The 27914-nt window shown below is 45.6% G+C and overlaps 1 protein-coding gene across 2 annotated transcripts in view; it reads right to left on the reverse strand.

Moving 5' to 3' along the window:
* The window catches only part of USHBP1 (USH1 protein network component harmonin binding protein 1), a 289807-nt gene that overhangs the window by 181018 nt on the left and 80875 nt on the right, over positions 1–27914 (reverse strand). For both annotated transcript variants that reach the window (XM_069648861.1, XM_069648852.1), the window contains exons 3-8: positions 19955–20121; positions 18316–18449; positions 7403–7587; positions 6355–6558; positions 5379–5501; positions 4026–4189 (exon numbers count right to left, since the gene is read on the reverse strand). In XM_069648861.1, coding sequence (XP_069504962.1) covers positions 4026–4189; positions 5379–5501; positions 6355–6558; positions 7403–7587; positions 18316–18449; positions 19955–20121 — 977 coding nt within the window. The remainder of the gene's footprint in view (positions 1–4025; positions 4190–5378; positions 5502–6354; positions 6559–7402; positions 7588–18315; positions 18450–19954; positions 20122–27914) is intronic.

Genomic DNA, 27914 nt, shown 5'->3' on the forward strand with positions numbered 1-27914 from the left:
GATCATAAACACTTGCACGACCCACAAACAAACGCTAAACGGGTGGGGCTTTCCTCAGAATTAAAACCGGTCTCCTCCTACCGGGCTCAGAAATCATTCACCAGCTGGTGACACACGTATTACTGCAAAGGTGACCGACCCCTTCACCTCATGGCAATTGCTTTGTGCAGACGACAGGCAGCACAACTGATTGATTCCATCAACAACAGAGACGGGAACCCGGTGAAGGGGGATATGATATGATATGATATGATATGGCATTTGTAACGCGCCTATACACAGGTGTTTCAAGGCGCGACGAGGCAGGGAGGGGAGGAACAAGGGGAGACAGACAACGATCCTACTAGGCCAGGTGTCATTCAGATCGCGCAAGTGCAGGGGTGGGGGGGGGAGTGCAAGGGGAAAGAGGAGGGGGGGGAAGTGCAGTACAAGGTAGGTGGCGTAAAGTAATAAATAAATAGGGCCAGCTGGTGGCAAGTGCAAGGTAAGTGCAGAACAAGTGCTGGAAAAGGGGGGGGCTGTAGGGATACAGAGACAGTCCCGCAGTGCAGAGGGGTTCCAGGGCATCAGTGCAAGTGGAGAGTGGCTGGGCCCAGGACCGAGGCCGTTAAGAGTGGTCCAGTTGCAGAATCAATGAGCTAGTCGCACAATTCTATAGCAACTATACAAAGAACCAGCCAGGATAGACTCACAGTGTATTAATGAATTCCTAACTACCACTGAGCTCCCAACCCATATAGAAACCCTGACCACTGCAATCACTGCACAGGAGATCCTCTGAGCGATCGTATCCCTCTCTGCGGGTAAGGTCGCAGGCCCCGATGGACTCCCCATCGATTTCTATAAAGCACTAGACGACCACCTAGCACCCACCCTCGAAGCTGTTTATACCGAGGCCGGAAACACTGGCTCCCTTCCGCGCTCCATGCTCTCAGCTAATATAGTAGTATTCCAAAAGAAAGGCAGAGACCCAGTAGACTGAAGATCATATCACTGATATCGTTAATTATCGCTGATGCAAAGATCTTAGTGAAATGTTTAGCCCATCGCATCGAAGGCCTACTCCCTGACCTTATCCACAAAGACCAAACTGGGTTCATTCTGGGTAGACAGGCGACCGACAATGTTTGCCGTCTCCTGCACGTCATGGCGGGGTGGGGTGGACAAACCCGGACGAGGCGATCCTAACACTCAAGGCAGAGAAGGTTTTCGATAAGGTCCAATGGGACTTTATGTTCCAAGTGTTGAACGCTTCCGCTTCCCACCAGAGTTTACCAAACTCAAACTGCTATAAACCGGCCCCACAGCAGCAGAGGTGACGAATGGCATAACTTCCACTCCCTTCGGCCTCCACTCGGGCACCCGACAAGATGCCCTCTGCCCCCCCCTCCTATACGCTCTTACTTTTGAGCTGCTAGCGAACAAACTACGAACAGACTCTGGATGGACAGGGATACAACGCGAGACAGAGGAACATCGGGTGGCCCTCTATGCAGACAACCTCCTTATATATTTAAGTAACTACAAGACCGCACTCCCGAGGCTGCATCAATTACTATAATATCTCGGCCTCATGGCAGGCTATGTTATAAACTGGACGAAGTGCAAGTTCATCCCATTGAGACTAGACATCCCTTTGGACCCAGGCAGGGTGGCCCCATTTAGACTCCAACTTCACCATATCACTTACCTGGGGGTTAAAATATGTCCGACCCTGAGTGAAATACTCCAACTAAATTACCCTCCGATCCTACTAAAAATAAAACAAGATCTACTCAGATGGGACTCACTTCCCTTGTCCCTATCTGGAAGTATCAATGCCTTCAAAATGAATTCCTTACCGAAACTCATTTATTTTTCTCTGATGCTCCTCTTTTCCCCTACTAACCAGATGTTCAAAGAATTAGACTCCTACATAACCAAATTTATCTGGATGGGCAAAAAAGCGCAGCTCAGACTCAAAATCCTTCAGGCCTCTAAGGCGGTGTGCGGTCTAGTGGTCCCACAACGGAGAACATATTAGCAGGCGGCGCAGGCATGCTGAGCAAAACGGTGGCTCAACAAAGCAGACCTGACCAACTGGAAAACGATGGAAATATCTCTACTGACCCCACCTACTCCTACCAAGGTGCTGGCTATTCCCCTGAACAAACTGCTGGCATCACTAGGCTCTTCAATGCAAGAGGCCCCAAGGTGGAGTAGTATCAGGGCACTGTTGTCATATGGGTTAAACCACGGGCTACATCCCAATCAAGATACAAGGTGGCAACATATCAGGGTAATGGACCTCTGCAAACATCATCCCTGCTTAGCTTCTCAGATGGGAGGCGACTGCTAGGGCTAGGCGAATCAGATTGGCTACAATACATGACCTTGATTGAAATGATTCGCAAACATACCACAGAACAATCCCTTACAGCCCCCCGAAACCGTGAGAATCAGAAATGGAGCAGAACACAAAATACCCGCACTTAGGCAATTTCTACACAATATGCACCACCAATAATCTAATACGCATCCTCGCTTCCCAATGGTCCGATGATCTGGGATCCCAGTTTGACCCCAGCGATCTCTGACTGTTTTGAAGCCATACCAATGGTCTTGGTAAACATCCGCAATCGGGGCATCCAATACAGACTCGTCCAAAGAATGTACAATACACCTAGCAAGTTGTTTCGGATGGGTCTCATACACTCCCAGGACTGCTGGAGATTGTGTGGGGGACAGGATACCCTAGGACACATTCTATGGTCATGCCCGAAGATAAAGACATTCTGGGACAAAGTATATACACATATATCGTGCATTGACGGGACAGATATTATGATGACCCCAGGCTCCCTACTTCTGGGAGGACAGAGGAAGGACTGGCACTTCAACCCCATGCAGCGCAGGATAATACATATAATTCTATTCGCAGCGTGTAAAACTTTGATTCTTAATTGGGAAGCAGCCGAGCCACCCACCAACTCTATGTGGCAATCGCTACTCTCCAAACTATGCTCCGTAGAATACAACACCTACAAACGCTGCACTAGACCGGCACAAGCTGCACATTTTAAAGAATGAACAGAAGCATGTATATGACTGGTTTGAAAATAAAACCATGAGCAACCGACGGGCTATGTGCATAACTAAGAAACACCAATAGACGCTAGGTATAGGACGGGGAAACCACACTGACAGACCCAATTAGGAAGACCATAACACACTTATATGTCACAAATATACAATCAGCGGCAAGGGCGTCACGCAAGACTCACGAGACAGGGGATGTAGAGCCCAGATCAGCAGCACTACAATACTGGGCACTAATTAACATTCAACAATCAATGTTTACAGGGTAAGACAAACAAGTGATGGTAGGGTTAACGGGCGATGTGGGCAAGAACCTATGGGAGGATAGGGAGTGGGGTGGGGTAGTCCTGATCAAAGCATGGGACAAGGCAACCAATCTTCAGCACTGCCATTTGTGATAAAAGGAATAAATACTATGTTTATGCTCAATCCTTACCACAGTGCTGTCTCATGGGCCCACCTTATGTATCGGGCTGTTTCAACTATGTTATGTGGTGTTTAATAAAAAGATTTAACAAAAAAAAAAGGAGTCAAGAACAAAGGCACAATAATGCCACAAGTAACAACACCAATAGGAGTAGCAGTAACAAGAAAATTAAAAAAAAATGAATATTAACAGCAACAGCAAAGACAACCACGTGAAGAAAAGAAACAAGCCAAGTAATAACAACACATTTTAGTTACACTAACAGGCATTAGAGTATTGCCAATGTGTAGCACTGCAAATAGCGGGTGTATATATCAACGAATCAGGCACACTCAGTTATTTTCACCTTGGAAGAATGAAAGACTCAGTCAGATCAGACAGGTTTCCGTTCTCGGGGTTACAGCTAGAACTCTGCATTAGGTGCATTCACTTTGGAGCTGTCCTACCCCCGAGATAGAATGAGTAAGGCAGCTCCACTCCTACACCGCTGTAGAAGTCCAGATAGAATCATGACTCTTACCCTCTCAGATCTTCCAGCTGGGCCTCCAACTCTTTGATTTTGCTCTCTGATACTGGAGGCCCGGGCTTCAGTGGAAGCAGCTGGCAAAGGTGCCGGACTCTAGAGCAGTTCTTCAGGCAGTGGACCAAGCTCTGGACAGTGGCAATGGTGTCCTGGGAAGAGTGCTGAAAAATACAAGAAAATGTAACACGGGGTCTAGCACTGACATACAATGGGCAAGTAAATTCCAAAGCCCAGTATGAATGTTCTAATCCCATAGCATAGTTCTTCTGAACTTGCTCACTCTCCGGAGGCCACTGAACATGGAAACTTGCAATGACGTTCACTAGGGGCGCTTGATACAGTCTTGGCTCCTTCACTGTGCAGATGTTTGTAGTGGGCAATCTGCGCGACTCTGAATGCACACTGAAGTCTATATAAAAATGATGCTGTCTCATCCCAACTCCGGAATGAGCACTCACGCCATTTCCTCCTTCACTTCTTTCGGCGTTACAGTCTTTCTTGTGATAACTAAAATGATACTAAGGCAAACCCGTCCTATCGATACTGTGCTTGCTCTCTAAACTTTGGGGCCAATCCATTCTAGAGATGGTTTAAGAATAGGCCCTTTTCCAGATGAAACATGTCCCATTCTTAGTCCATGGCAGCTGGAAACATGCTCCTCGCATGTGGCGCAGCTCATGAGGAGCGCCAAGTATAAATAACATAGGGTGCACAGAGTTGGGGGTTGGGAGATAAGCTAACCAAAGCACAGTTTGCATCAACTAATTCTGATCTTCATGAAGCCGTCCAACAAGGGCAAGATTGAAGTAGCGGGATCTCCATAATAAGATTCCAATTCATGCAATAAGCACTTTGGGAGGCATACCAGGCATGCAAAGAAGCTAGAATGACAAATGTAAGGTTTTGGAAACAAAGGCCTTGATCAGACAAGATTAGTATGGCTATATGATCAACACTATCTATTGCCAAAGACCCACAAACCACTGCCCGGGCACATTTGTATGCAACATAGGAATGCTAACTAAACACTTTGCAGTATGTATTGACTCTTTTCTTATTTCATATATATAAAATGCCCGATTTCTTATGTTCAGGACAAGAAGGATACTGGCCAACCATATAAACAACCTTGCATGCAAACCAAATGCACAACCTGGAGACTACACAAGATGAGCTGGGTTGACTACAATATGTTTTAAAAGACACCACTCAGCATCCTATTATATGAATATTGCTATGCGAGATTTATCCTGTGAAATAATAATTTTTTGTTTAAATAGTTGTTTTTTTCTCAAGATCCAGGAATTACCAGTGTGAATAAAAAAAAATAGGACACAAGGTCCAACTCACGTGCATCACCCAGTCGCCCTCTTCTGTGCTGGGCGTGACCACTCCGCTGAAGGAGCTGGAGCGGCTCGAGGGCTGTAGCGAGGGGGACTCAACCCGCTGTATGCTATCTTGCAGGTCTTTAACCTTGGGGCAGAAAGGTAGAGATGCTTCAATGGAGGGAGGGGGGCTGGATAGGTTGCATGTGTATTTGTACTTCTAGGACAAGGGATGGGTGCAGTGACAGAATAGGGTATCAAGAGCTGTAACATGGCGATGATGGGTCAGTAAGAGCTATGTGTGGTCACAACCCTGGGATATCAAGGGTTGAAGTAGAGGGGTCAATTTTCCAATCTCCCAGAGCAGAAATGGGAGTCCAGGCAGAGCTACCTGTAGTAGCAGATGTGGAGTATCTGATCTGGGATGCAAAGCTAGGTGTGATAGGAGAACCTGGAAGTCAGGGTGCTCCAGCAAAGGAATGAGCAGCAGGGGCTGAGCGACGTCTGGTGGGAGGAATAATATGCCAATGGGTGCTGCAGACAGTGGTGCATAAAGGACTGTCAGTGAAATAAATAGGCGTATGGTGGCATGCCGGGTAGGGATGGTCGTGTCTTGCAAAGCTGTGTTTGGTGACTGAAGTGTGAAATCAGGGATGCTACGGGACAGGGATAAGAGTCAGCATCCGGGCTGGCAATGGCCTTTAAGGAGGGCTACAAGGCGAGGATGAAAGTCTGTGACAAAGCTCTGTTGGTTGGCAGAAGCGGGATATCCAGCGTTGCGGCAGAATGGAGCTAGCGGCTGAGCTATGCGTAGTGGTGGCAACAGCATGTCTAGGGTTCTGCAGGGCAGGTTTTTGCAAATCCCAAGGGGCATGGGGCATACTAAGGGCATACTTAGGGCATAGGACCTACTTAGACTTAGGGCACAGCATGTGGGTTCTTTGGATTCACATTCAGGAGCAGACACTGTCCCACCCACCCATCACATGAGACGCGCCTACCTTCCTCTGAAGTCTATCTCTTTCTTCTTGGAAAGTGCTCAGTGTGGCCTTCGACCGTTCTAAATCTGCCTCCTTTCCCCGAAGTGCCCTCTTGAGCACCAGGTTCTTTTCACGAAAGCCAGCAACTTCTGCCTTGTACCAGCTCTGGTCATCATCCGTGAGCTCCGACCAAGGCCCGGATACACCCTCCATTTCATCCAATGCCTGTGGAAACAAGAGACTCGCTAAAGAAAATAGGAGCATATAAAAAGCCTACACCCTCAGCTCCTAAGGACACATAAACCCTGATTATAGCATTCATAGCAAAGAAAGTGAAAGTGCCTTCTCGTAATTCATTAGTGAATTATGAAGTGGTGTAGACTACAATGTATTTCCTTTTCCAAAGATAGTGCCTGAGAATTTAAGGGGTGTATGGCGATGTCCTGATCCATGAGTGTGGAATGACGTATCCCCTTTACACGATTTATCACTCGAGTCCTTACACATAGTGACCAATAATATGAAATACTACTATATAAACAAACATACCATTACTATAATAGAAACTATTTCTCAGATATGTTTTCTCTTGTGAGGCATTGCATCTCTGGGGGAGAGCTACGCCTTATTCACTGATAGTCCTATCTGCTCACATCTCTGTTTTATCACTAAACTGGCACAGGAGGGCACAGTATAGATCAGTTCTATTCAAAATGTTTATGCCGAGCCATCCCTTGAGTAAAAACGATGTTTCCGAGCCCCCAGCTCCTCTTGCTGGGCACTTATTTTTTCTATTAAAAGCAGCCACCCTACTCCCTTTTGGAAGAGCCTGGCGGCCCCTGGACATCTTTCATGACTAAAAAAGGCGAACTATGGCTCGCCCTGAGAAAATAATCACATAACCTGAGATCTTTTGAACGGGCTCAAATTGCTTAGTCTGGTCCTAAGGAAAGCAAGGAAATTGTCATGGACAAACTATGGTCATACAGGTGCGCCCAGGTTACCCAATGATCATTAAAACAGGGTGGCCTGCCATGAACATTCAGGGTGTGAGGTGATGACTACCCACCTCAAATGCCTCGCTCCACTTCTCCACGTCCCACTTTTCCAAGCTTGCGTCCAGACTGCGCAAGTCAGGCTCGGCCCCTCCTTCGGCACTCTGCAGGCTAAGGGTCCGATTTCGCCGACAGGATACTACGTTCTCCAAAGAAGCAAGCGCCTGCTGCAGCTCTGCAAATAGCTGCGCACTCTCATCTACCAAGGCGATAAACAATGATATAAATTCCAATGTTAATATATATTTGCAACCAATGGCTCAAGCTCATGATATGCCCTATTGTATGTTCTGGCGTATATGTGTTCAATCTTGACCACATAATGTGGAGGATCGGCCCCAAGACCTCTACAGCACTTTGGGTCCCAGGTCACAGTTTAGAAAACACAAGACTAACAGACTACCTTGCAGAGAAGACAAATCACAGTGCAACAATGTTACGCATAGAGTAATGCTGTGTGCACCGCTAATTATTCCAAAGAGAACAGTCTTATGATTAATCCCAGACAAAAGAGAATTTTAGAGCTCTCTAACGAAATGAAGCGCAGTTCATCGAAATGGTATTTAGAAAATACAATGTTAACACATGCTTCTCTAGTGTTACATATCTGGGTTTTCATATCAAGGCGCATCCGGCACTACAGAACATCTGTTGCATCTTAACTCAGAAGGCGGTGTTTCTGTGTAGCCAATCGCTGAAGATCGACAGGAAGATTGCTCGCTTCTCAATAAAACCAGCTATTGGCTTCCACGAAGTTGACCCGAAATTGATCTACAGGATGGAACTTTGGCCTAAGGCTGTTTATGGGTGACTGGACAGAATCGAGGCCGCAATGTGAAGAGTGTACTGAATGTGCCCAATGCCGTTCCCATTGCAGCAATGCATTTTGAACTAGGGACATTATCACTGAAGGTGCATGTTCAGTGGCGACTTTTGTCTCTCATCCGCAAAATAAACAACCGCAAAATAAACACTTCGACTCGGGGTTGCCCTATACGATGATATAAATATTTGCATTGAATTGAAGCAGGGTGCTCCCCAGTTTATTGGAAAATTAAGAGAATATTGTGAAACCATGTTGAATGATCTTAATCAGGATGTAAAAGACTTTATAATTAATCCCAGCAAAGTTAAAGCTGCACTGTACAATAGGAACTGGAGCGGCACACTAGACTTATTCCGTGAGTATCCGTCCTTGTCACATTTGGCACATAAAAATAGAGGTCCTGTAGCTCCTTATTTGCACGTTTCCTGATCGATTTTTTAGATACATTTGAATGTGACTAAGATGGAACTTGTTGCAGACCAAGGAGATGCTGCTAAAGAGGAAAATGATCTGTAATGGGGGGTGGGGGGGCTATTGCCGATTGTGTAAGGACAAAGAAGTAATAGAAACAAGAAGGCCTTTACTTTTAGAGTGTTCAGCTCTCTCGACGGCACGAATGGCCTACTTTGACAAATACATTCTTTTCTATAAAATGGGCTGATAGTGAAAACCTCTGGAAGAGATATCTAAGTGTCAAGCTAATGTCTGATGGGATAGCCGTGGAAGCTTTCGTAAATTCCCTGAAGTTAGGCACTGTGCAAGTTCATTAGGATATCACATTTATAGATGGGACTGATTTCTTATCTTTTCATTATTGTGTGTCTTTTAACCCTATGTTTTTTAGAGATATGATATCCTAAGTGTGTGCTTCGATGAATACTTATATGAGAATGAAATATAGTATTGTGCATATGCAATTGTCTTTTAATAATAACTGTAGGGATGATAATGATGTAAATTGTTGCTTCTAAAATTGTTATCTTTTGTACTAATGAATTGTAAAGGTTTTGTTTAAACCATACACAATAAAAAAAGTGTACAATAAATTGTGCATGTATGCAAAGTGCTGCTCTCTAGGGACTGGCCGGTGCTGGAAGTTAAGGGGTGACATAATGTAGAAGATTGAATATAGAGGTTTCAGATCACCAGAAGCTGGGGCAGGAACGCTGGCATGTGTAGATGTATTTTAACCGGATCTGGGAATTAGATGTCTGGAATAAGGGCCTCTGGCGTGTCTCGTCTATCCACCCCCTACTGGTGTGTCCTGTCAGCATGTCCTGCTGGCTAGAGGGAATGGGTGATAGAATGTTGGTTCATTCTGAATTCCTGTGGGCTCAGTGAATGTTGTATGAGTGTTCTGCGTGGTGGGTCAGTCGGGGGTTGAGCTTGAGAGAGTAAGGAGTGTGATGGGTGCCTCTTGTCACTTGTCCTTAATTTACGTACAAAGTTTAACTGAGACAGCAACTTGTATTAATTGTTTGTGTGAGGAATTCGACTATTCGCACATGGAGTCTGTACGCGCCAGGGCTTTTTTAAAATTTTATAAGAAATGGAATGATGAGAGATCAACCTCAGAAAATGTGTGGAGCTAATCCACACACATTTTCTTATGCTTGCTGAACAACAAACACATAGTCAAGTGCACTCTGGGGGGACACAGCCTGCAGGCGCAGTCCTCTCTGCCACATTTAACTGGAATGTGACAGCCAAGAGTACATGAAAACATCTCCGGAAGGGGGAAGGCAACACCTTCCTCCTGATATGGCCAGACTAATAAATATCAAAGGCTCCATGGATCCGCTCTGCCCATCGTAGTTCTGTGTGGTGGCTGCGCATACTGATGAGAGTTAATTAAAGCAGGCCTGCAAAGAGGCCTGGTCACAAAACTAACAAGGGGCAGGAAACCCCAACACCTTTTTGATATGGAATGTGTCAGCTTGAAGCTAGCTCCCACCCCTCTGTATGAAGGGCAGTGAATGTCATGTCTGGGACACCTGTTTACAGTGGGCAACCCCTGCAAAGGGGACCCCCTTTCAGAGGGAAGAAGTATGTGATTTTATGGAGACAGAAGTCTATTCGGGCGCTTTGATCAGGAGCCACAAAGAGCTCAATTAACAAGAGAGACACTTGAATCCACAACAGACAGGAAGATGGGTGGGACTTAGTAGTACATGCTGTCACCCCTTGCCTTTCCTGTTGCAAAGCACTCTGGTTATGATCTCACGCATAACAGAAGATTGTTGGAGGATTGGTTCATTAAGGTAGGCTTAGCCTGCACCAATCACTGGGGCCCATTTGGCTTTAAAAGAGGGTTGAACCCCTCTTTTGGCAGATTATCCGACGACTTAGGATAAGAAGTAAGAAGTAGGACTCATTTGGACCAAGGCTGAAGATACAGACTGCCTTACAGCTTCAGCCAGTGAAGGAAGGCCAGGATTTCCAAGAGAGAAGCAAGATCCCTCCCTTAGATATCTACCAGGGAACAGAGGGAGATACCAACCTAATACGACCCACCAAGCAGCTCTACAACCGGTACAAAGCCAGCACATAGCGTGCCCTGTTAGGATCTGCCAGCAAGCAGTCGAGCACTCGAATCGCAACGGCTGAATCACTGACTGTTGTCATGCTGCAGTCACCGAGACATCCCGACCAGCATTACAGATCTTCCAACCAGCACAAGGACCACGATTCCTGACCCCGAGCCGCTGTGTAGGCCAGCCTGCAGCCGTCCATCCAGCCTCGCTTGCCAAACTGCCTACTGCCTGATACCCGCAGCTGTCTCCCGTCTTGAACTCTGTCGCAGGAGCAGCAAGGCATCCTAGAACCGACTCGTTGCTGTCGAGCATCAAGATCATCTCAAGCAACAGGTAGATTATGGTTCTTGCCCCTGGTCCTTCTCCGAAGGCCCCTAGTGAAATTTACAACCCTTGCTCCCTTGGTGCTGAAACCAAATCACATTGAACAGTTAAGACTGATTGCTTTACTGACTACCCTCCTGTCAGTATCTAGAGTGCATCCCTTTCCTTTGTGAAACTATTGTCCTCTGTGCTGTATTTTGTAGTTTGCTAGAACTGTCTGTTGCAATAACAATAAAGTAGATATTTTTATACAACCTTGAATGGACAGTCCCTTTTATCATTGGGTAATAATTGTATTTTCGCTGTGTTGGAACAAACCAACGATCCACAACCTTGCGGAGATAAGCCTGCCGTTCCATCCACGTTATTAACAATTAGACAAGGAGGTTTATAATTTGCTTGTGTTCCAATCTGTTTGGATCTCTTCTGGTGTACTAGAGGTGTGGGGCTGATTGATGGTTTAAAAAACGATATTCATCCCTGGAACACTGGTGCCCAGGAAGTTGATTTGTCACAGTGTATAATTAAGTTTTTCCATGTCTTTCATTATGGTACATATGTGATGTCCTCAAGGATCCTCTGGGGCGGAGGGTGGAGCATTTCTAATATGTGTGCGTGGGTGGATGGGTGTGGTGTTAGGACATTTATGTGTGAGTTGTGGAGGTGTAGTATGAGAGAAGGAGAAGTGTGGTGTCCTAACTGCATATCGGGCTGGCTAAATTGACTAAGAAATAGAATGATGGTGAACGATGAGTTCCTGTCAGGTCAGAGAATGTATGGAATGCCGTGTGGATGCTCTGAATGAACATGGTAGTCCAGTTGGGGCTGAGCTAAGTCAGGTTGCCGTTGGGTTTCCCTTGTCCTTAATGTTCTTCAAGGCTTGCACTGAGACTTTGACAAAACTGAAATAAAATCTTTCATAATTCTACGTGCTGCCTCCTGTTGCAACTGTGAAACATAACACCAACACTGTGTGCCATTAAAAGAGAAAGCACAGATATTTGATTTAAGTGCACAGGCAAGCCTCAAGGGAAACTGGAAGATTTCACATATAACCTGTGCATTTTAAAGGCCAAAATGCATGGGACAAAGTTATTCACATGTCAGGCTAAAGGTCGGTCATTCTTCCTTTGCTTTATGTTCTGTTAGAAATCTTTCAGACTGTGCCAAATCAACATCGTCCAGACGTCTGCAAAGCAAAGAGTAGGGGGGGTGAAAGCAGGGGAAAGGAGAGTACAGATAAAACAAATAGTGAGGTTCAAACTGAAGTGGGGCAGGAAAAGGAAGAAGGATAATGCTTGTGATAACCTGGGTGCATGTCCTTCCAGCCACAGTAGAGATTAGCCAATCAGCATTGCACACGGATTTATACTATGACCTTTTCACAATTGACCTCGGGAAAATTGACCTCAAGAGAATTTAAAAGGACATATATGCGGGGGGAAAACCCCCATAATCCACCACCCAATCCAAAAAATCCCTGCAGACCCCCACCCAATTCCCTTATATTACTTATAACCCAAAACCAACCGACTACATATATGAAATAACTAAAATAATATAAAGGTCAATTGTGCAGAAGGTCAATTAGGACCACTATAATTAGGTCAATTAGGACAAAGGGTCAATTGTAAAAGGTCAATTTGGGTAATACCTTGCACACATTAGGAGGGTTAATGCTAAACCGACTGAAGAAGAGACTATCTACGTTAGGGCAGTTTCAGAAAAGTAGCATGTTATGGGCACGAGATGTGCTCCAGATGTTATTGTCCAGGAGTACTTCAGAAATAAGTAGCAGCTCTGGGGGCCAGCCTCGGAGGATGCCACTACTCTTAACTAATTAATATAGACCATGGGTGCACAACATACGGCCCGCGGGCCAGTTGCGGCCCGCCATGCTGTTTTTTCAGGCCAGCGAGGCACAAAGACTTTCCTAATGGAGGGCGGCCCGCAAGCAGCATCGGCCGCCCTCCATTAGGAAAGTCTTTGTTGTCTTGGACAAAACACTGGCCGTCATTGGCTCAGCACACACGCACCACGTCACTCCTACGAGCCACGTAGTGCGTGTGTGCTGCACCAATGGAGTGCCAGCACTACGGCTGGCGTGGCCAGTAAGGCTTGATGCCGGAAGGCATTTCAGCCTTGCTGGCCACGCCAGCCGTAGTACGATTCCACTTACCTCGCCAGCGTTCCAACTTACCTGCCTTCCAGCACGTCTCCGGTAAGTGGTCTGTGTGTTTGTGTGTCGGGTCTGTTCTGCTGTATGTTTGTCTTGTGTATGTTGAGATGGGGGCGTGGGGGGTGTCGAATGTGTATGAATGTTTATTTTGAGTTTCTGTGTTGTGTATATTGAGATGGGGGTGGGGGGACGTGTCAGATGTGTATGAATGTTTGTTTTTGAGTGTTTGTGTTGTGTATGTTGAGATGGGGGGTCAGGGGGTGTCGGATGTGTATGAATGTTTATTTTTGAGTGTTTGTGTTGTGTATGTTGAGATGCGGGGGTGAGGGGATGTCGGATGTGTATGAATGTTTATTTTTGAGTGTTTGTGTTGTGTATGTTGAGATGTTGGGTCAGGGGGTGTCGGATGTGTATGAATGTTTGTTTTTGAGTGTTGGTGTTGTGTATGTTGATATGAGGGGTGGGGGGCGTGTCGGATGTGTATGAATGTTTGTTTTTGAGTGTTTGTGTTGTGTATGTTGAGATGGGGGTGGGGGGGCATGTCGGATGTGTATGAATGCTTGTTTTTGAGTGTTTGTGTTGTGTATGTTGAGATGGGGGTGGGGGCATGTCGGATGTGTATGAATGTTTGTTTTTGAGTGTTTGTGTTGTGTATGTTGAGGTGGGGGGGTGTGTCGGATGTGTATGAATGTTTGTTTTTGAGTGTTTGTGTTGTGTATGTTGAGATGGGGTGGGGGGCGTGTCGGATGTGTATGAATGTTTGGTTTTGAGTGTGTTGTGTATGTTGAGGTGGGGGGGCGTGTCGGATGTGTATGAATGTTTGTTTTTGAGTGTTTGTGCTGTGTATGTTGAGATGGGGGTGTGGGGGGGCGTGTCGGATGTGTATGAATGTTTGTTTTTGAATGTTCGTGTTGTGTATGTTGAGATGCATGTATGGGTGCATGCTTGAGAGTTTGTTTGCTGAGTTGGGGGGTTTGGGTCTGTATGGGTGCATGCTTGAGAGTGGGTGTGCTGAGTTAGGGGGTGGGGGTTCGGGTCTGTATGGGTGCATGTTTGAGAGTGTGCTGATTTGGGGGGTGGGGGGTTCGGGTCTGTATGGGTGCATGTTTGAGAGTGTGTGTGCTGAGTTGGGGGGTGGGGGGTTCGGATATGTATGAGTGCATGGTGTATGCTTAAGAGTGTGTGCTGAGTTGGGGGGTGGGGGTTCGGGTCTGTATGGGTGCATGTTTGAGAGTGTGTGTGCTGAGTTGGGAGGTGGGGGGTTCGGGACTGTATGGGTGCATGTTTGAGAGTGTGCTGATTTGGGGGGTGGGGGGTTCGTGTCTGTATGGGTGCATTTTGAGAGTCTATGTGCTGAGTTGGGGGGCGGGGGGTTCGGGTCTGTATGGGTGCATGTTTGAGAGTGTGCTGATTTGGGGGGTTCGGGTCTTTATGGGTGCATGCTGTTTGGTTGGGGCTGAGGGGGCCATGGGGCATAGTGTTTGGTTGGGGGTGAGGGACAGGGGGCATAGTGTTTGCTTGAGGCGTGGGGGCCATGGGGCATAGTGTTTGGTTGGGGGTGGAGCCATGGGGCATAGTGTTTGGTTGGGGGTGAGGGGGCCATGGGGCATAGTGTTTGGTTGGGGGTGAGGGACAGGGGCATAGTGTTTGCTTGGGGGGTGAGGGACAGGGGGCATAGTGTTTGGTTGGGGGTGAGGGGGCCATGGGGGCATAGTGTTTGGTTGGGGGTGAGGGACAGGGGGCATAGTGTTTGCTTGAGGTGTGGGGGCCATGGGGCATAGTGTTTGGTTGGGGGTGGGAGCCATGGGGCATAGTGTTTGGTTGGGGGTGAGGGGGCCATGGGGCATAGTGTTTGGTTGGAGGTGAGGACAGGGGGCATAGTGTTTGCTTGGGGGGTGAGGGACAGGGGGCATAGTGTTTGCTTGGGGGTGGGAGCCATGGGGCATAGTGTTTGGTTGGGGGTGAGGGGGCCATGGGGCATAGTGTTTGGTTGGGGGTGGAAGCCATGGGGCATAGTGTTTGATTGGGGTTGAGGGGGCCATGGGGCATAGTGTTTGTTTGGGGGTGAGGGACAGGGGGCATAGTGTTTGCTTGGGGGGTGAGGGACAGGGGGCATATTGTTTGGTTGGGGGTGGGAGCCATGGGGCATAGTGTTTGGTTGGGGGTGAGGGACAGGGGACATAGAGTTTGCTTGGGGGTGGGAGCCATGGGGCATAGTGTTTGGTTGGGGGTGAGGGAGCTATGGGGCATAGTGTTTGGTTGGAGGTGAGGGGGCCATGGGCATAGTGGTTGGTTGGGGGTGAGGGACAGGGGGCATAGTGTTTGGTTGGGGGTGGGAGCCATGGGGCATAGTGTTTGGTTGGGAGTGAGGAGGCCATGGGGCATAGTGTTTGGTTGGGGGTGACGGGGCCATGGGGCATAGTGTTTGGTTGGGGGTGGGAGCCATAGGGCATAGTGTTGCACTCCAAGAGTGAACTCAATAATAAAGCTAAAACAGGCACATTTAGGAGATGTACATCCTTTTCTTTTTTGAGGAAACCTGACTCAACGAAGGCCATACTCCTCTTGGGCAACCCAAACAGCAAACTATAGCAGTCCAAAATAACGGAATGTCCAATCAAGGGTCAATAAAATATATATAATTTAATTAAACAGACGATATACAATAACTAAATCGAAATAAATGGTAACAATGGAAAATGTGTAGTACAAAATGTAAGTTTGAAATGCAATAAAAATCGTTACCCCTCAAAAACATATTCTTTTTCCATGTGTTTAATACAAATTGGGGGTTGAAAATGCCTCCTGACATGTCCCGCCTAGCGCCCCGCCCACTTTTACTTTTCGGCCCACCATAGCCCTCATGTAAGGTACTTTCGGCCCTCTGTCAAAATCAGTTGTGTACCCCTGATATGGACTCTCTCCACACTGTTGCCAGCCAGAACAGTGATAGGGGCTTTTTGAGTGTGCGGGTAAGCTAAGATGCAGATCTAGTCCTCAGAGCCCCAATTCCTGCACAATAATTTTACAATCTTCCTGCTGATGTAGGCAGCGCCTTTAGCAATGAGCACCCATGTCTGTATGGTCTGGGACAGCAACTGTCACCTCCGACTTGTGGACGTGTTACCTACTGTCTGTGACCTAGCCAAATCAGGAAAATTCAGTTTTTGTTATTCCTTCCCTGGAGCTGCACATTGAGGATCCAGCACCCCAACGTTCAGTGTTTACTTATTTCCACTGCAGGCTCTCCCTACCTACAATCAGATATCAGAAAGGGAGATAAGAATTGAAGAAAGTGCACTTCCCTCGCAAGCCTGGTAAGAGTTGTGGAGCGTGTGTGCCTACTGCAGAGGGGAAAGAAAGAGGAACCACCATTACCAGAGTGTACCCCGGAATCTCCTTCAACCTCTGAGACAGGCCAGCATGCACGGCAAATGTTGCGTGCCAACAATAAATTTGGATTCTTTCATTATCCCTGGGATAAAATTGGATATCCTGACCAGTTGTGCCCAGGTCCCGCATGGAATACAATTAATGAAGGTAATCTTTGATAAGATAGGTAAACCCTCCACTCAATGTGCCCTGCCCGAGTGGAGGCCTAGTTGTATTTTTTAAAAACAATTAGATGTGGGCCTGCAGGTCCTCTCAGGGTGACAGGAATTAATGTTTGAGAGGATTTGGGGTAAATGTTGGCCTTTATACCTTCCAGGTAATAGGCTAAGTAAAAGAATGGTGTACATTGTATTAACATTGAATTTAGGGACAAAGGTTCCTGTTGAGGGGCAGACCACCTCAAAATGAATAAGAGAGACAATCTATGCTTAAACATGACTACTGTTGGCGATAAAATCTATGGATGAAAGATTGGGATATCTGCTTCATGGGTAAGATTTAATCACTGTCCTTGTAAGTTTAAGATCTCTGTGAATTCTTAATATTTTAAGTTGAGGTGAGAGCTCAGCAGAAGCTGAATGGAATGGATTTGAACAGTGTTTTACAGCTAGGATTCAAATACAGGCTTTTATTCAGGGCATCAGTAATTTGATGCTGATAAAAAAGACCTTTTGCTTGAGAGATGGCTGACCAACGATTATCCAGGCCTGCCTATGTTTGATTGCATTTACAGGTGGAATTGTGCAGATAGCAAACGATCCATTCCGTTCTATTTGCTGAGTCAGATCCAGGGAAGGTTTCATGCCGTGCTAGTTCATTTTAAAATCACACACAACACAGGTTTTGATAGCTGTTATTGGACTAACTGAAAGTATTATGTAGGGAGCAAAAAGTGCATAAACTTTCGAAGTCTCAACTTCTTCATCAGATGGTGGCAAGAGAATGAGTAGCAAAGAAACACACACTAGACAGTTCATTCCCATAGTTAAAAAATGATTCTGAGTTAGAATTTCATTGGGCAAAGAAATTGGATGCCTGGAATGCAGGCCTGGAATGGCTACATAAAACCTGTATCAGGGAACACACATAACAGTATCCATGGGAACAGTTCACCTTATCAACCATTCTGAACAATTAATTTTAAGAAAGCACATCTTATTCAAGCTTGTTGATAATGTTGAATATGGTAAATTCTCTATATCAGGCATAGGCAGTCTTAAACGTGAGACCCTGTAAGTTTGAAAAAATATTCATGTTCTTTTAAAAATATGTAGAAGTGTAAGATTTAAAAACACAGTTTAAAAGCAAGGTGCGTTTTGCATACTCTATCTAGTGCCAGGAAAGTGATTTCAATACACATGCTTAGGTTATATGGTCGTTATACAATATGACCACTACAATGTATGTTCTCAAGTTTTAAATGATGCAGTGTCCACTGTTACCAAGAGGTGGATGTAATGCTGGATTGTGGTGTGCTGTCAGGTGTGGCACTCAGAATGATAAAATAGTGGGTGCTTTCATGAGCAGGGGTCACTAGAAGAACATTATAGTAGCCCACTTGTGGAAATAAAGGGTGTGTTGCAGTAAAGGGAAAAATGGAGGCTCCATGGCGGTATCATGTCTGCGGAACCTCAGGGTTTCTTTAGAACATATATTGGGTGGCTACAGTACCTTCTCCTGGGATGAGCATGCTTTCACACTCTTTGTCCGAATGTGGGGTTATTTTCAGACTCCTCGGTTGCCACACACATCTGGGCAGGCTAGAAGTACACTGAGAGGACTGGTCCAAAAACTCCTCCTCCTCTCTGCCAGAAACCAAAAAACAAATTGTAACCAATTTAGAAATTGAAGGTCCCTGTTGTTTACAACACAGCACTTAACTAAGCCTCCTGTTAGAGTGGCTTCTAAATGAAAACTGCAAAGGAAGAGAGCACAGGTGAGAGGTAGGTATCCATTGAAAAAGGCACCAGCAAAAAAGTAGTCTGTGAAAAAGTCACGGTGAAAATACCTCTGCAGTGAAAAAGTTGTCAAGCAAAATGTAGTCAAAAATGCAGCTGAAAAGTAGCCAAAAATGTAGGGCTGCTAGAGTATTTCTTAGGGTTAAGGAGGGTTTTGTGGGCGTGTGATTGCTTGGTTTAGGGAAAGGGTAGGGCTAGAGTGAAGATTTTGGTTAGAATTAGTGTAAGAGGTAGGGTCACAGTGGTTGCTCCAGGGTTGGTGATGTTGGGGTTTGGTTAGTCATTAGGGTAGATTAAGTGTCTGGGTAAGTGTTAGGATAGGAGCTATGGTAAGGCAAGGTCATATAGACTAATGCTTTGGGTAAGTGTTGTAGAGAGGGATAGGGAAGTTGGGGAGGGCTGGCGATGCTGGTGTAGAATAAGGAGGTTAGCCTAAACCCAGTGAGTGGATAGAGCAAAGTAAGCATTAGGGTTAGTGTTAGAGTTGCAGTTAGGGTACGGCTAAGGGTAGGATTAGGATTAGAGCAAGAGTTTGATTTAGGACAATGGCTATGTCATTTGTGGTGCGCTGGCGATGGGGTTGGAGTTTCTTTACATTGAATTTGCATTGAGTAACATGCTAATAAAATGCTTTAGCGTACTGTAGGGTTAGTGTTCTGCAAGAGTTCAGGGTAGCAATTAGAGTAAGGAACGGAGTTAAGGTGATTGTGGATGTTTTTCTGAAGGTTTGGGTTATTGATAGGTTTAGTTTGGGGAAGTTTTCGGAACGGAGTTAGGGTGGTTTGGGAGGTTTTATTAGTGGTTTGGTTCATTGTTAGGGTTACAGACCTGTACTTTTTTGTATTTAAAAATATCTTTTTGGCGACCCTACTATTGGCAACTTTTTCACACTTTGCATTGAATGTATTGAATAACTACATTTTTTTAAACTACTTTTTGCTGGCTGCTGTTTCATATGACTATATTTTCCTGGGGACATTTTCATGCAAGAGTAACCTTATGGGATAGAGAAAAGGAGAAACGCTTGCTGTTACTTTAAAGTGGTAGAATAGTGCCCTTAGATTGGAGAGATGGGTGCAGAAGGGTGTCTTTGAATGTAAGAGGAAACATCCAGTCACATTGCAGAAGGAAAGGAGGGAAGCCGCATGGGAGAAGTTGGGGCAGGCGATGCAGGCATTGAGATGATAGGGAGGATAGACGTTCACATGAGAAAAGATAAAAGACACAGGTGCAGTCCCATTGGACAGGATCAGGAAGAATAGGCAGGCGCAAAAGAGGGGACAGTTCAGAGGTGCAAGACAGTGAGCGCGATAGCCCTAAGCGTGCTGCTATTCTAGACAAGCGGTTAATACCTGCTCGCATTTTGCTGCAGCTCCTCAATCCTTCCATTCAGCTCTGTGATGGTAACCAGTAGCTCCGTGATGTGCTCTTCATATCGCAGCATGGACCGTCCATCTGCTGATGCCACCTCCTCCAGGTCTGCAAACTCTGTGCCCCCCTCCAGCAGGTCAATCTCCTCCTGTAGCAGAGTCAAGAGCAAGCATCATCAGAGTCGCTCACTAACAGCCGCAGTGAAGGTGACATTGCCCCATGTGCTTCTTAACTTCCACCAACAGAGCGGCAGGTTTTGGCAAAAGCGTATGTGAGGAACCAATCTCTTCTGTAATATTGAGGTCACTAGAGCTGTGCCAAAAAACCTCAACTGGCACAGTCCTAAAAGTAGCGTTTTAATGCATCCACGGTTTTAGGTTCACACCCACTGCTTTCTGAGAAGTAAGGCTGGCAAATATCGGGCAGTCTGAGTACTACTGCTCCTTACCTTAAATGCTAAGGGTGTATATGTTAGTCCTGAATTCCAATAAGGAATCATTGTAGGCTCCGACTCCTGCAGTTAAGTTCAATGAAAATGGTGAACACCGCTCTGAACCGTACACCCCACTCCACAGCGGGAGGAGGTCTGATCCAGAGCAATGTGTCTCATTGACTGAGATACCTGTGGACTTTCAAGATCTAGATTAATGCACTCAATCTAGGGGCGCTCTGCTCCTAATGATGTCACACTGGACCAAAGATGGATGCACTTTTTTTGTCCCTGATAGAATCATTTCTGTAGAGTGCTCATTTCCTGTTCCTTCACTTTTGTTTAATTTCAGCTGTGAACTTTACTCTGCGGTCAAACTCGTTTTGATGATTTGAATTGAGGCTCACAACAGATTTGTGGTCCTCCTACTCTGTATGCAATCTGTTTTACGAGTGTTTCTTTGTATTATAAGGACTATGGGGCAGATGCTCAAAAATGAGCGTGAATAAAAAAAGCACAGAGGGAGCGCTTTTTTCATTTGTGCTCATTGCTAAAATGCACAGAACTCCTTATTCTCAAAGGTCACCTGCACTTTTCAGGAGGGGTTGGACAGTAGGTAAAAAATGTGCTGTCCAGCCCTTGCATACATTACGGTCAGTTGCGCCGTTCTGACACTAATGTATCGTTGGCTCACAGCAGCCAGCACATTTCACTAAGAAGGGCCGTTAAAGGGGCCGTCTCTGTAGTGCTCTCAGAAAAAAAAGCATTTCCATCTCTCTTGGGTTGTTTGAAAAGCAAGAGTGACAGCCACGTTTTAAACCACAAACCACGGCTGCCACACAAACAAAAAAAACATGACAAGATCAGAGATGACCCTGTCAGGATTTGCGCAACAGGCAAAGGGGAATGTGACCAATTTCTGTGCATTTAAAGAGTGCATTCCGTTTATAAATTTGGGATGCGCTTATAAATTTGCTGAAACGTCCCCCCCATTATATGCGCAAATGTGCAAAGGAATGAAAAGGTGCATCCGAATGGACGCATTTAAGATGTGCTCATTTAGATGCTGTTTGTAGATTGGGGTGACCAAAACATTTTTTTCTGACTCTGACCCTATGTGTTCAAGAACAATAAATGCAGGGGTAAACATTTCAAGTTGCAAGCTACTAGCCAATCATAAAAAAGTCACTTGTCACCTTAATTCTTACATACACACAGCACACCATTTCTTACTCCACAAGAATCAATTTTCACTAGCCAGTGCCTACTAGGCACCCTTAGTATTTTTTAAAAATAAATAATAAAGGCATAGGGCAAGATTCTCCAAACTTTTTTGGGTGCAATTTTTGGCACACCACAAGATGGAGATGCCAACAATGCAGCAAAGAAGCAAAGCCCCCACAAGATACCACCGGGGATAACGCCACCAAGTAAAAAGGTGGGATGGCGCCCCAGTCAAGGGAAAGCGGTGACATGCTGCCCGACCTAAATACCAGCAAGCGCACCAGGTTTCCATAGATTTCAAAGGTCAAATCGACAGAAAAAACAGGAGACATGAACATTAGTGGCCAGCTCCCTTGTGTTATCTTGCGGAAAAACAAAAAGTAGAGAGGCCTATTCCATACAGGAGAATCACAGATGTCTTCTACTTCCTATTGAGGGCCCTGAGACCAAGAGCGGATGAGGTGCAGGATGACGAAAATGATCCAGCCGGACACGCTTACGGAAAGAAACATCAAAGACAGGATGAACGCGCCAGATAAGAGGAAGTTGAAGACGAAAAGCAACCAGTCAAACGCGTGTCAGGATGCAAAATGGCACATCAAACCTGGGGACTAATTTGCACAGAACATTATGTAACAGTAGGTTATTCGTAACAGCGTTCTTCTAGAAGAGCCTCCACTGGGAAGTTCTTGAAGGATCTGAAGTCTTGATTGCTTGGTTTGCAATAGGTTTGCTTGAGAGGTGTGGTGTGACTAATCTCAAAAGTGTAAAGTTATACGTGAAATATTGGATTGGGTATTGCAGGGGGTTGTGTTGCCATTGGCTCATAGAATATCATCTCTTAATTCTCTTGACAACAACGAGAGACACTAAAGTCTGATTTAAGGATCCAAGCACAGGTTTTCCAGTTGATACTGGGATTACGAGTTCAGAGCTGGGGTAGACGAAGCACTAAAGGGTAAGAGTAAATCTGTATCACATCAAAAGCAAGAATTTCACGATGTTTGTTAATGGACACCCAGAGTTGCATCAATCACGTGTACATGTGCGACTTGCTCTTTACTGAGTGTGTGAATGCCTCGGAGTCGAACAAACTCTTGATCCCCGTAATTCATGGAGGCCCCACTGTCCAGAAGTCCTGTGACTTTAACTGACTCACCAGGTCCCGTGCCCCAAACCACTGCACTTCCAAAGCAAAGAGCAAGGAAGGGGGCATGGGAATCTTTGCTTCTCCGGGAAGATTCATTTCCATAAGAGTAGGGCCCGCTGTCATCTTCCCTTCAAATAGCAAACCCTTCTGTTTTCCGCCGGTCTAGATGGATGCACTCGGCAATTTCTCAAGAAATGTCCTGCATGATCGCAATACAGGCAAAGACTATTAGCGTGCCACCTGCGCTTTTCTGTTTCCATTAATGGGCCTCAGAGGGTACCAATCTGCATGGGCTCTACAGAATTCGGTGTAGGCAGAGCTTGAGACAGACTACAAAACGTACAAACATTTGAGCGGTCCATTCGTCGATGCTCTGCACGTTTGTCTGTGATGCGATGATCGTTTTATATTACCTGGTCAATCAAGCCTTGGAAGGAGGCTGACCCTGATACATGCACCAACTCATCCTTGTATTCCTCATGGCGTCCCCAATGGAACAGGGCGAGTTATGTGACCTCTGGCCACAATGGCTCAGTAACAAGCTGCATGAAGCAGCAGACACAGGTGATCAAATCTTAATTGCCCTGCTTTATTTCGATTAATTGGTTCTGAGCTAAGGCTGCATGGTTCGGCGACCTCAAGACATGGAAAATTCTCAAATTCTGTAGAGTTCTCCATTACCGGGCTGTGCAAGGTAACATAAGGGATGGCCCATGAAAAGGCACTCCCAGTTAGATGACTCAGTATATTTCCAATTTTAGCTTTATCTGTCAAGAAATGCATTGGGCGAAGCATGAATTATATAGTACAATGGTTACAAAACTCACTTCATTTAAGTGGGCCCCAATTGTACTTCATTGTACCAGACTGGCCTACCATACTTTCCATAAAAGCCTCTGTAGTTGTAGCCGAAAGAGCTTTCTTTAGTTTGGCATTTTCTGTCTTCAGCTACTTCAGTAGAAGTCAACAGCATAGGTAAGTCGTTGCAATCTGTCAAGCTGTACCTCATGTTGCACCATTGTACCGGTTAGTAGGATTCGTAGGCGATTGAGCACAGCTTCGTCATCCGGGGTGTCCAGGCTGGTCCTGTAGGCGGGTAGCATGGTAGCCCTGTCTCACGGGGCCAAGAGTAAACTTAACTGGATTTTCTCCCAACACAATGGAGGGACGTCTACCACGCATTAACGTGGTGTCAGAACAGTGCGTGCACTGAGCGTGGGTAGTCACAGTAGGTGAAGACATCAGAATCCAGAAAGGGAAAAAGGAAGGGTGGAGGAGGATTACCAAACCCAACTTGAACCAAGAACGGGGAAGCCAGACACCAGGAGGCAAAAGATAACAGATGGGAAAAAGACCAATGCAGAAGACACAAACAAATGTCGAGGCACGGGGATTCCAACTAAGTATTATCTCCTTGGAGCTAAGATGAATTACGACGCACAGCCATGTGAGGTAGCAGTGTTTTTGCTGATACCGATATCCAGGACAACGGACCAAGCGGAGCGTAATGCAAATGCGTGAAAATATGCAGCATGTCCCCCGCACCTACATGCTAGTGGCAACATGGCAGCTCCCATGTGGGTAGACCTCCAAGAAAGAGAATGCCAACTCTGCAGCAAAGGAGCAGAGATCCCCAGGCGCCACCAGGGATAGGACCATGAACAATATAGGATGGGAAAGCACCCCAGGTAAGAGAATACGGGGAAAGGTATCACACATGACATGGGGCCACTTGGCAGATATGCACCGGACCAGTGGTCTTCAACCTGCAGCTCTCCAGATGTTTTGAAGTATGTCTCCCATGATTCCTCACTTTTGACTATGCTGTTTGTGGCTAATTGAAGTTGCAGTCTAAAACATCGAGTAGTCCAAGCGTTGCAGAGACATACAATAGACTAAAGTTAGAGCTGTTAAATTAATAATCATATAGTCTGCTAGAAATGTCATGCAACAAAATTCAATGAGGTTGTGAACTCGACAGCCAGACACCCTGCCACCCTGCATACGAAAACGGGCAGGTATGCAACGCCATCGAGCTAATTATGCTTTAGACCCTCTTCTGCCGAAATTCACAGGACTTCACAGCAGAAGCCGGGAGGACAGTGATCAGCAGTTTCTGAAACTAGGACCGCTTTTGCTTTGTAAGTACTTGTCTGAATGTAGGCAATTGAAACTGTGATGGGCCATTTCCAACTGAAAGTTACCACAAAGCTACAAATGTGTGCCTTTTTCAGAAGACAAAGGGCCTCATTACACAGATGGCGGAGAACCATGGCGCTTTTAGCGCCATGGTGCATGCCGGTACCGCCTCAGCGGAAAGGGGAATTACCGCCCCATTCCAAGGTTCGCGGGGTGGTAATTCCCCCTTCCACCATTGCCCTTCCCCATTCCCATTTTTGGCCCATAGGGCTCAATGGGAATGAGGAAGGCGCTAATTACGGTACCGCAAATTGCGTTACTGTAATTAGCTGCGTGGGTCCCTTTGCGGGTTGGTTTTAAGCAGGCGTTAAATCCCCCAACCCGCAAAGGGACCTCGTAGTAAGGCGGTAAGGATTTACCGGTACCTGTATTTTACCGGTACCGGTAAATCCTTACCGCCATCCGTGTAATGAGGCCCAAAAACACTTAAAGTGAGTCGTAGAATGAAACTCATTTTTCAATGAATAATTTATATGCTATGTTCACACGCAAAAAAAGGGGTTTGCCGTTATGTGGACTTTCCAGTTTTCTTAACATCATGCATAATAAGCTGGACATGTGTGCCTACCAATTACATATGTAGGTAACTGTATCAGAACATGTCTTTTATTGCATGTGTTTAAGTGTGGAAAGTGTAATGGCGTAAAAAACCGAAGAAATATTATAGGCCTATTTATTTTTATTTATTTTTGGCTATTGAGAGGAGACCGAGCGTTGAGAAGCAGGGCAGCATGTACACTAGATATTAATAGTATTAAACAATAGAGGGCAGATTTACAACATGGCTTTGTTACATTCCAGGTAAGTAGCAGCAATGTAATTAGGGGCAAGCTTCTTTCTGAATTGTATAAGAGTGGATGCAAGTATGATGTTGACAGGTATGATGTTCCACAGCCTGGGGGGCATAAATTGAGAATGACTTTCTCTTTTTCATCTTTTTTGCATCTTATCTAACCAGATCCTGGTTCCTTGTGGAGCATTGGTTTGACAGAATGCCATCTGTGTGGGTCTGCTAGTGCTAGCCTGAGCTTTTCAGATTTTTAATACAAAATGGTGATATTAACTCTAGCTCAGAAAGTGAGATCTTCTAATCAGACCCACTTTCATAATGCCACATGCTAAAATGTATAGTGCAAACATTTAACTCTGCTGGGACTAACTACTGAAACCCCCAGAGCTGCCCTGTAGTTTGGCAACATGGGAGTTACAGAGTAACATGTGCATTACAGCAAAGGTTTGCTGGAACCTGAAGTTCTAACTGTCAGGGGCTTCCCTTAATCATGGGCAATCCTGATCCAAATGATATATAATTGTGTATCCCTCAAGACCTGATGGCAGTTTGATTAATAAATAATTATAAACCATATCTGCATTGATATAATGGTCTATGGAATATGCAATTGTACTGGCCAAAAACTTTATGATATTATTTTATTGTCAACCTGGTTTCTAGTGACTCATTCAACAGTTAGAGATTCATGGACCCATGTCTGGTGCTGGGTTTCACACAAAAACAAACAATTTGGTTCAGCCTGAGGAACACACCTTTCTGGGAAGGCTTGCCAGCTTCCCAGGAGGGCGGGATATGCCCCCAAGGGGTAATTTTGGAACTAGTACTTCAAAGGAAAGCCCTACCAGGACAATGGAGAGATCAGACCAGGGTGGTAATTACTGGAGTCTCTTTGATGTAAAGAAGACAGAGGAGAGGGAGCAGATAGTCTCTATATGTATTCCCCATCCATTTCCATCTACTATAATGTTTCCATGTGTTTCGTCTCTTAATTTTAACAGGTTTGGTCAGTAGTGTGTTCAGTGAGGTTCTGTTGTGTTTAGTCTGGGTTGCCGTGCTGCATGGACGTCTGAACTCCTAAGGAAGACGTTGTAAGCATGTGTGGGGGAAATGGTGGTGAACAGGTTGGCAAAGTTGTCAATGAAGGAGCTATATTGTTTGGGGGCTGTTGATAAGGTTGAGGGAGATGGTTTCAAAGGGTTTGAGGGGGAAGTGGCAGGAGATGGCTTCAAAGGAGCTGATAGTGGCTAATTCTACTCTGGTTCAGGGCCATGGAGATTTGTGGATGATGGCAAGTTCTCTGTCTCTCTTGTTTGGTCTGTAAACAGTTGAATGCTGTAGACATTGTGAGTGAGGGCATCCAATATGTGGATCACAGAGGCGATGAGTCAAATTTCAGTGATGAACTGGGCATCCAGATAATGGTTGGTAATGGTGACTATGTCAGCTGCCTATGTGATTGTAGAGGGTGGTGATGACCATCAGCTTCTGTATATTTGTACGGTACGTGTGGCTTGAGGGCAATCTAGTTGAGATTGCTGCGATGTGGAGTCCATGATGGTGGCAGAGTTGTGGGTTGTTTGCATTGTCTGATGGCAGCAGGGCTGGGCTGCGAAGAAAGGGAGGCTAACGGCAGGAGAAAATAATACCTCAAGTTATGCCTCTGTGAGCCTGGCCAGTTGGTATAACTGATGCATGGAGGGTAGAGGGCAGTTGGCATGACAGAGTACTAGATGGCAGTGGAAGCTGGCTGGCAGAAAAAGCAGGAAGGCAAAGGTGAGGTACAACACTGAGGGAGTGGGTGTGGGAAAAATGCAAACAAGTTTTAAAAAAATGGGCCTGTGGAAACGGCCATGTGACTTGATGATTGAATTACTTTGCATTCTGGGACTTGTAGTCTCCCATTCAGGATGTGGAAATTAAATCTACAATTAAACTGTTTGGAAAGAGCATCTATACTGTCCAATTGCTTTACTGTGTTATTTTTAGTTTTGGCTATTAGGTGGAGCTGAAATTACTGATTATTGTCATTAAAATAAGAGCTTTAACATGAGAGCTTGAAATATGAGCTTTGGATGCAGGTTTGTAATGCTATTCAATGCAAGTTGACATATGAGGAGGGATATTATGTAGTTTGGCCATGTGTCC

This window comes from Ambystoma mexicanum, chromosome 1p (genome assembly GCF_040938575.1).
Source record: "Ambystoma mexicanum isolate Mex_15411 chromosome 1p, UKY_AmexF1_1, whole genome shotgun sequence".
Lineage (NCBI taxonomy): Eukaryota > Metazoa > Chordata > Amphibia > Caudata > Ambystomatidae > Ambystoma > Ambystoma mexicanum.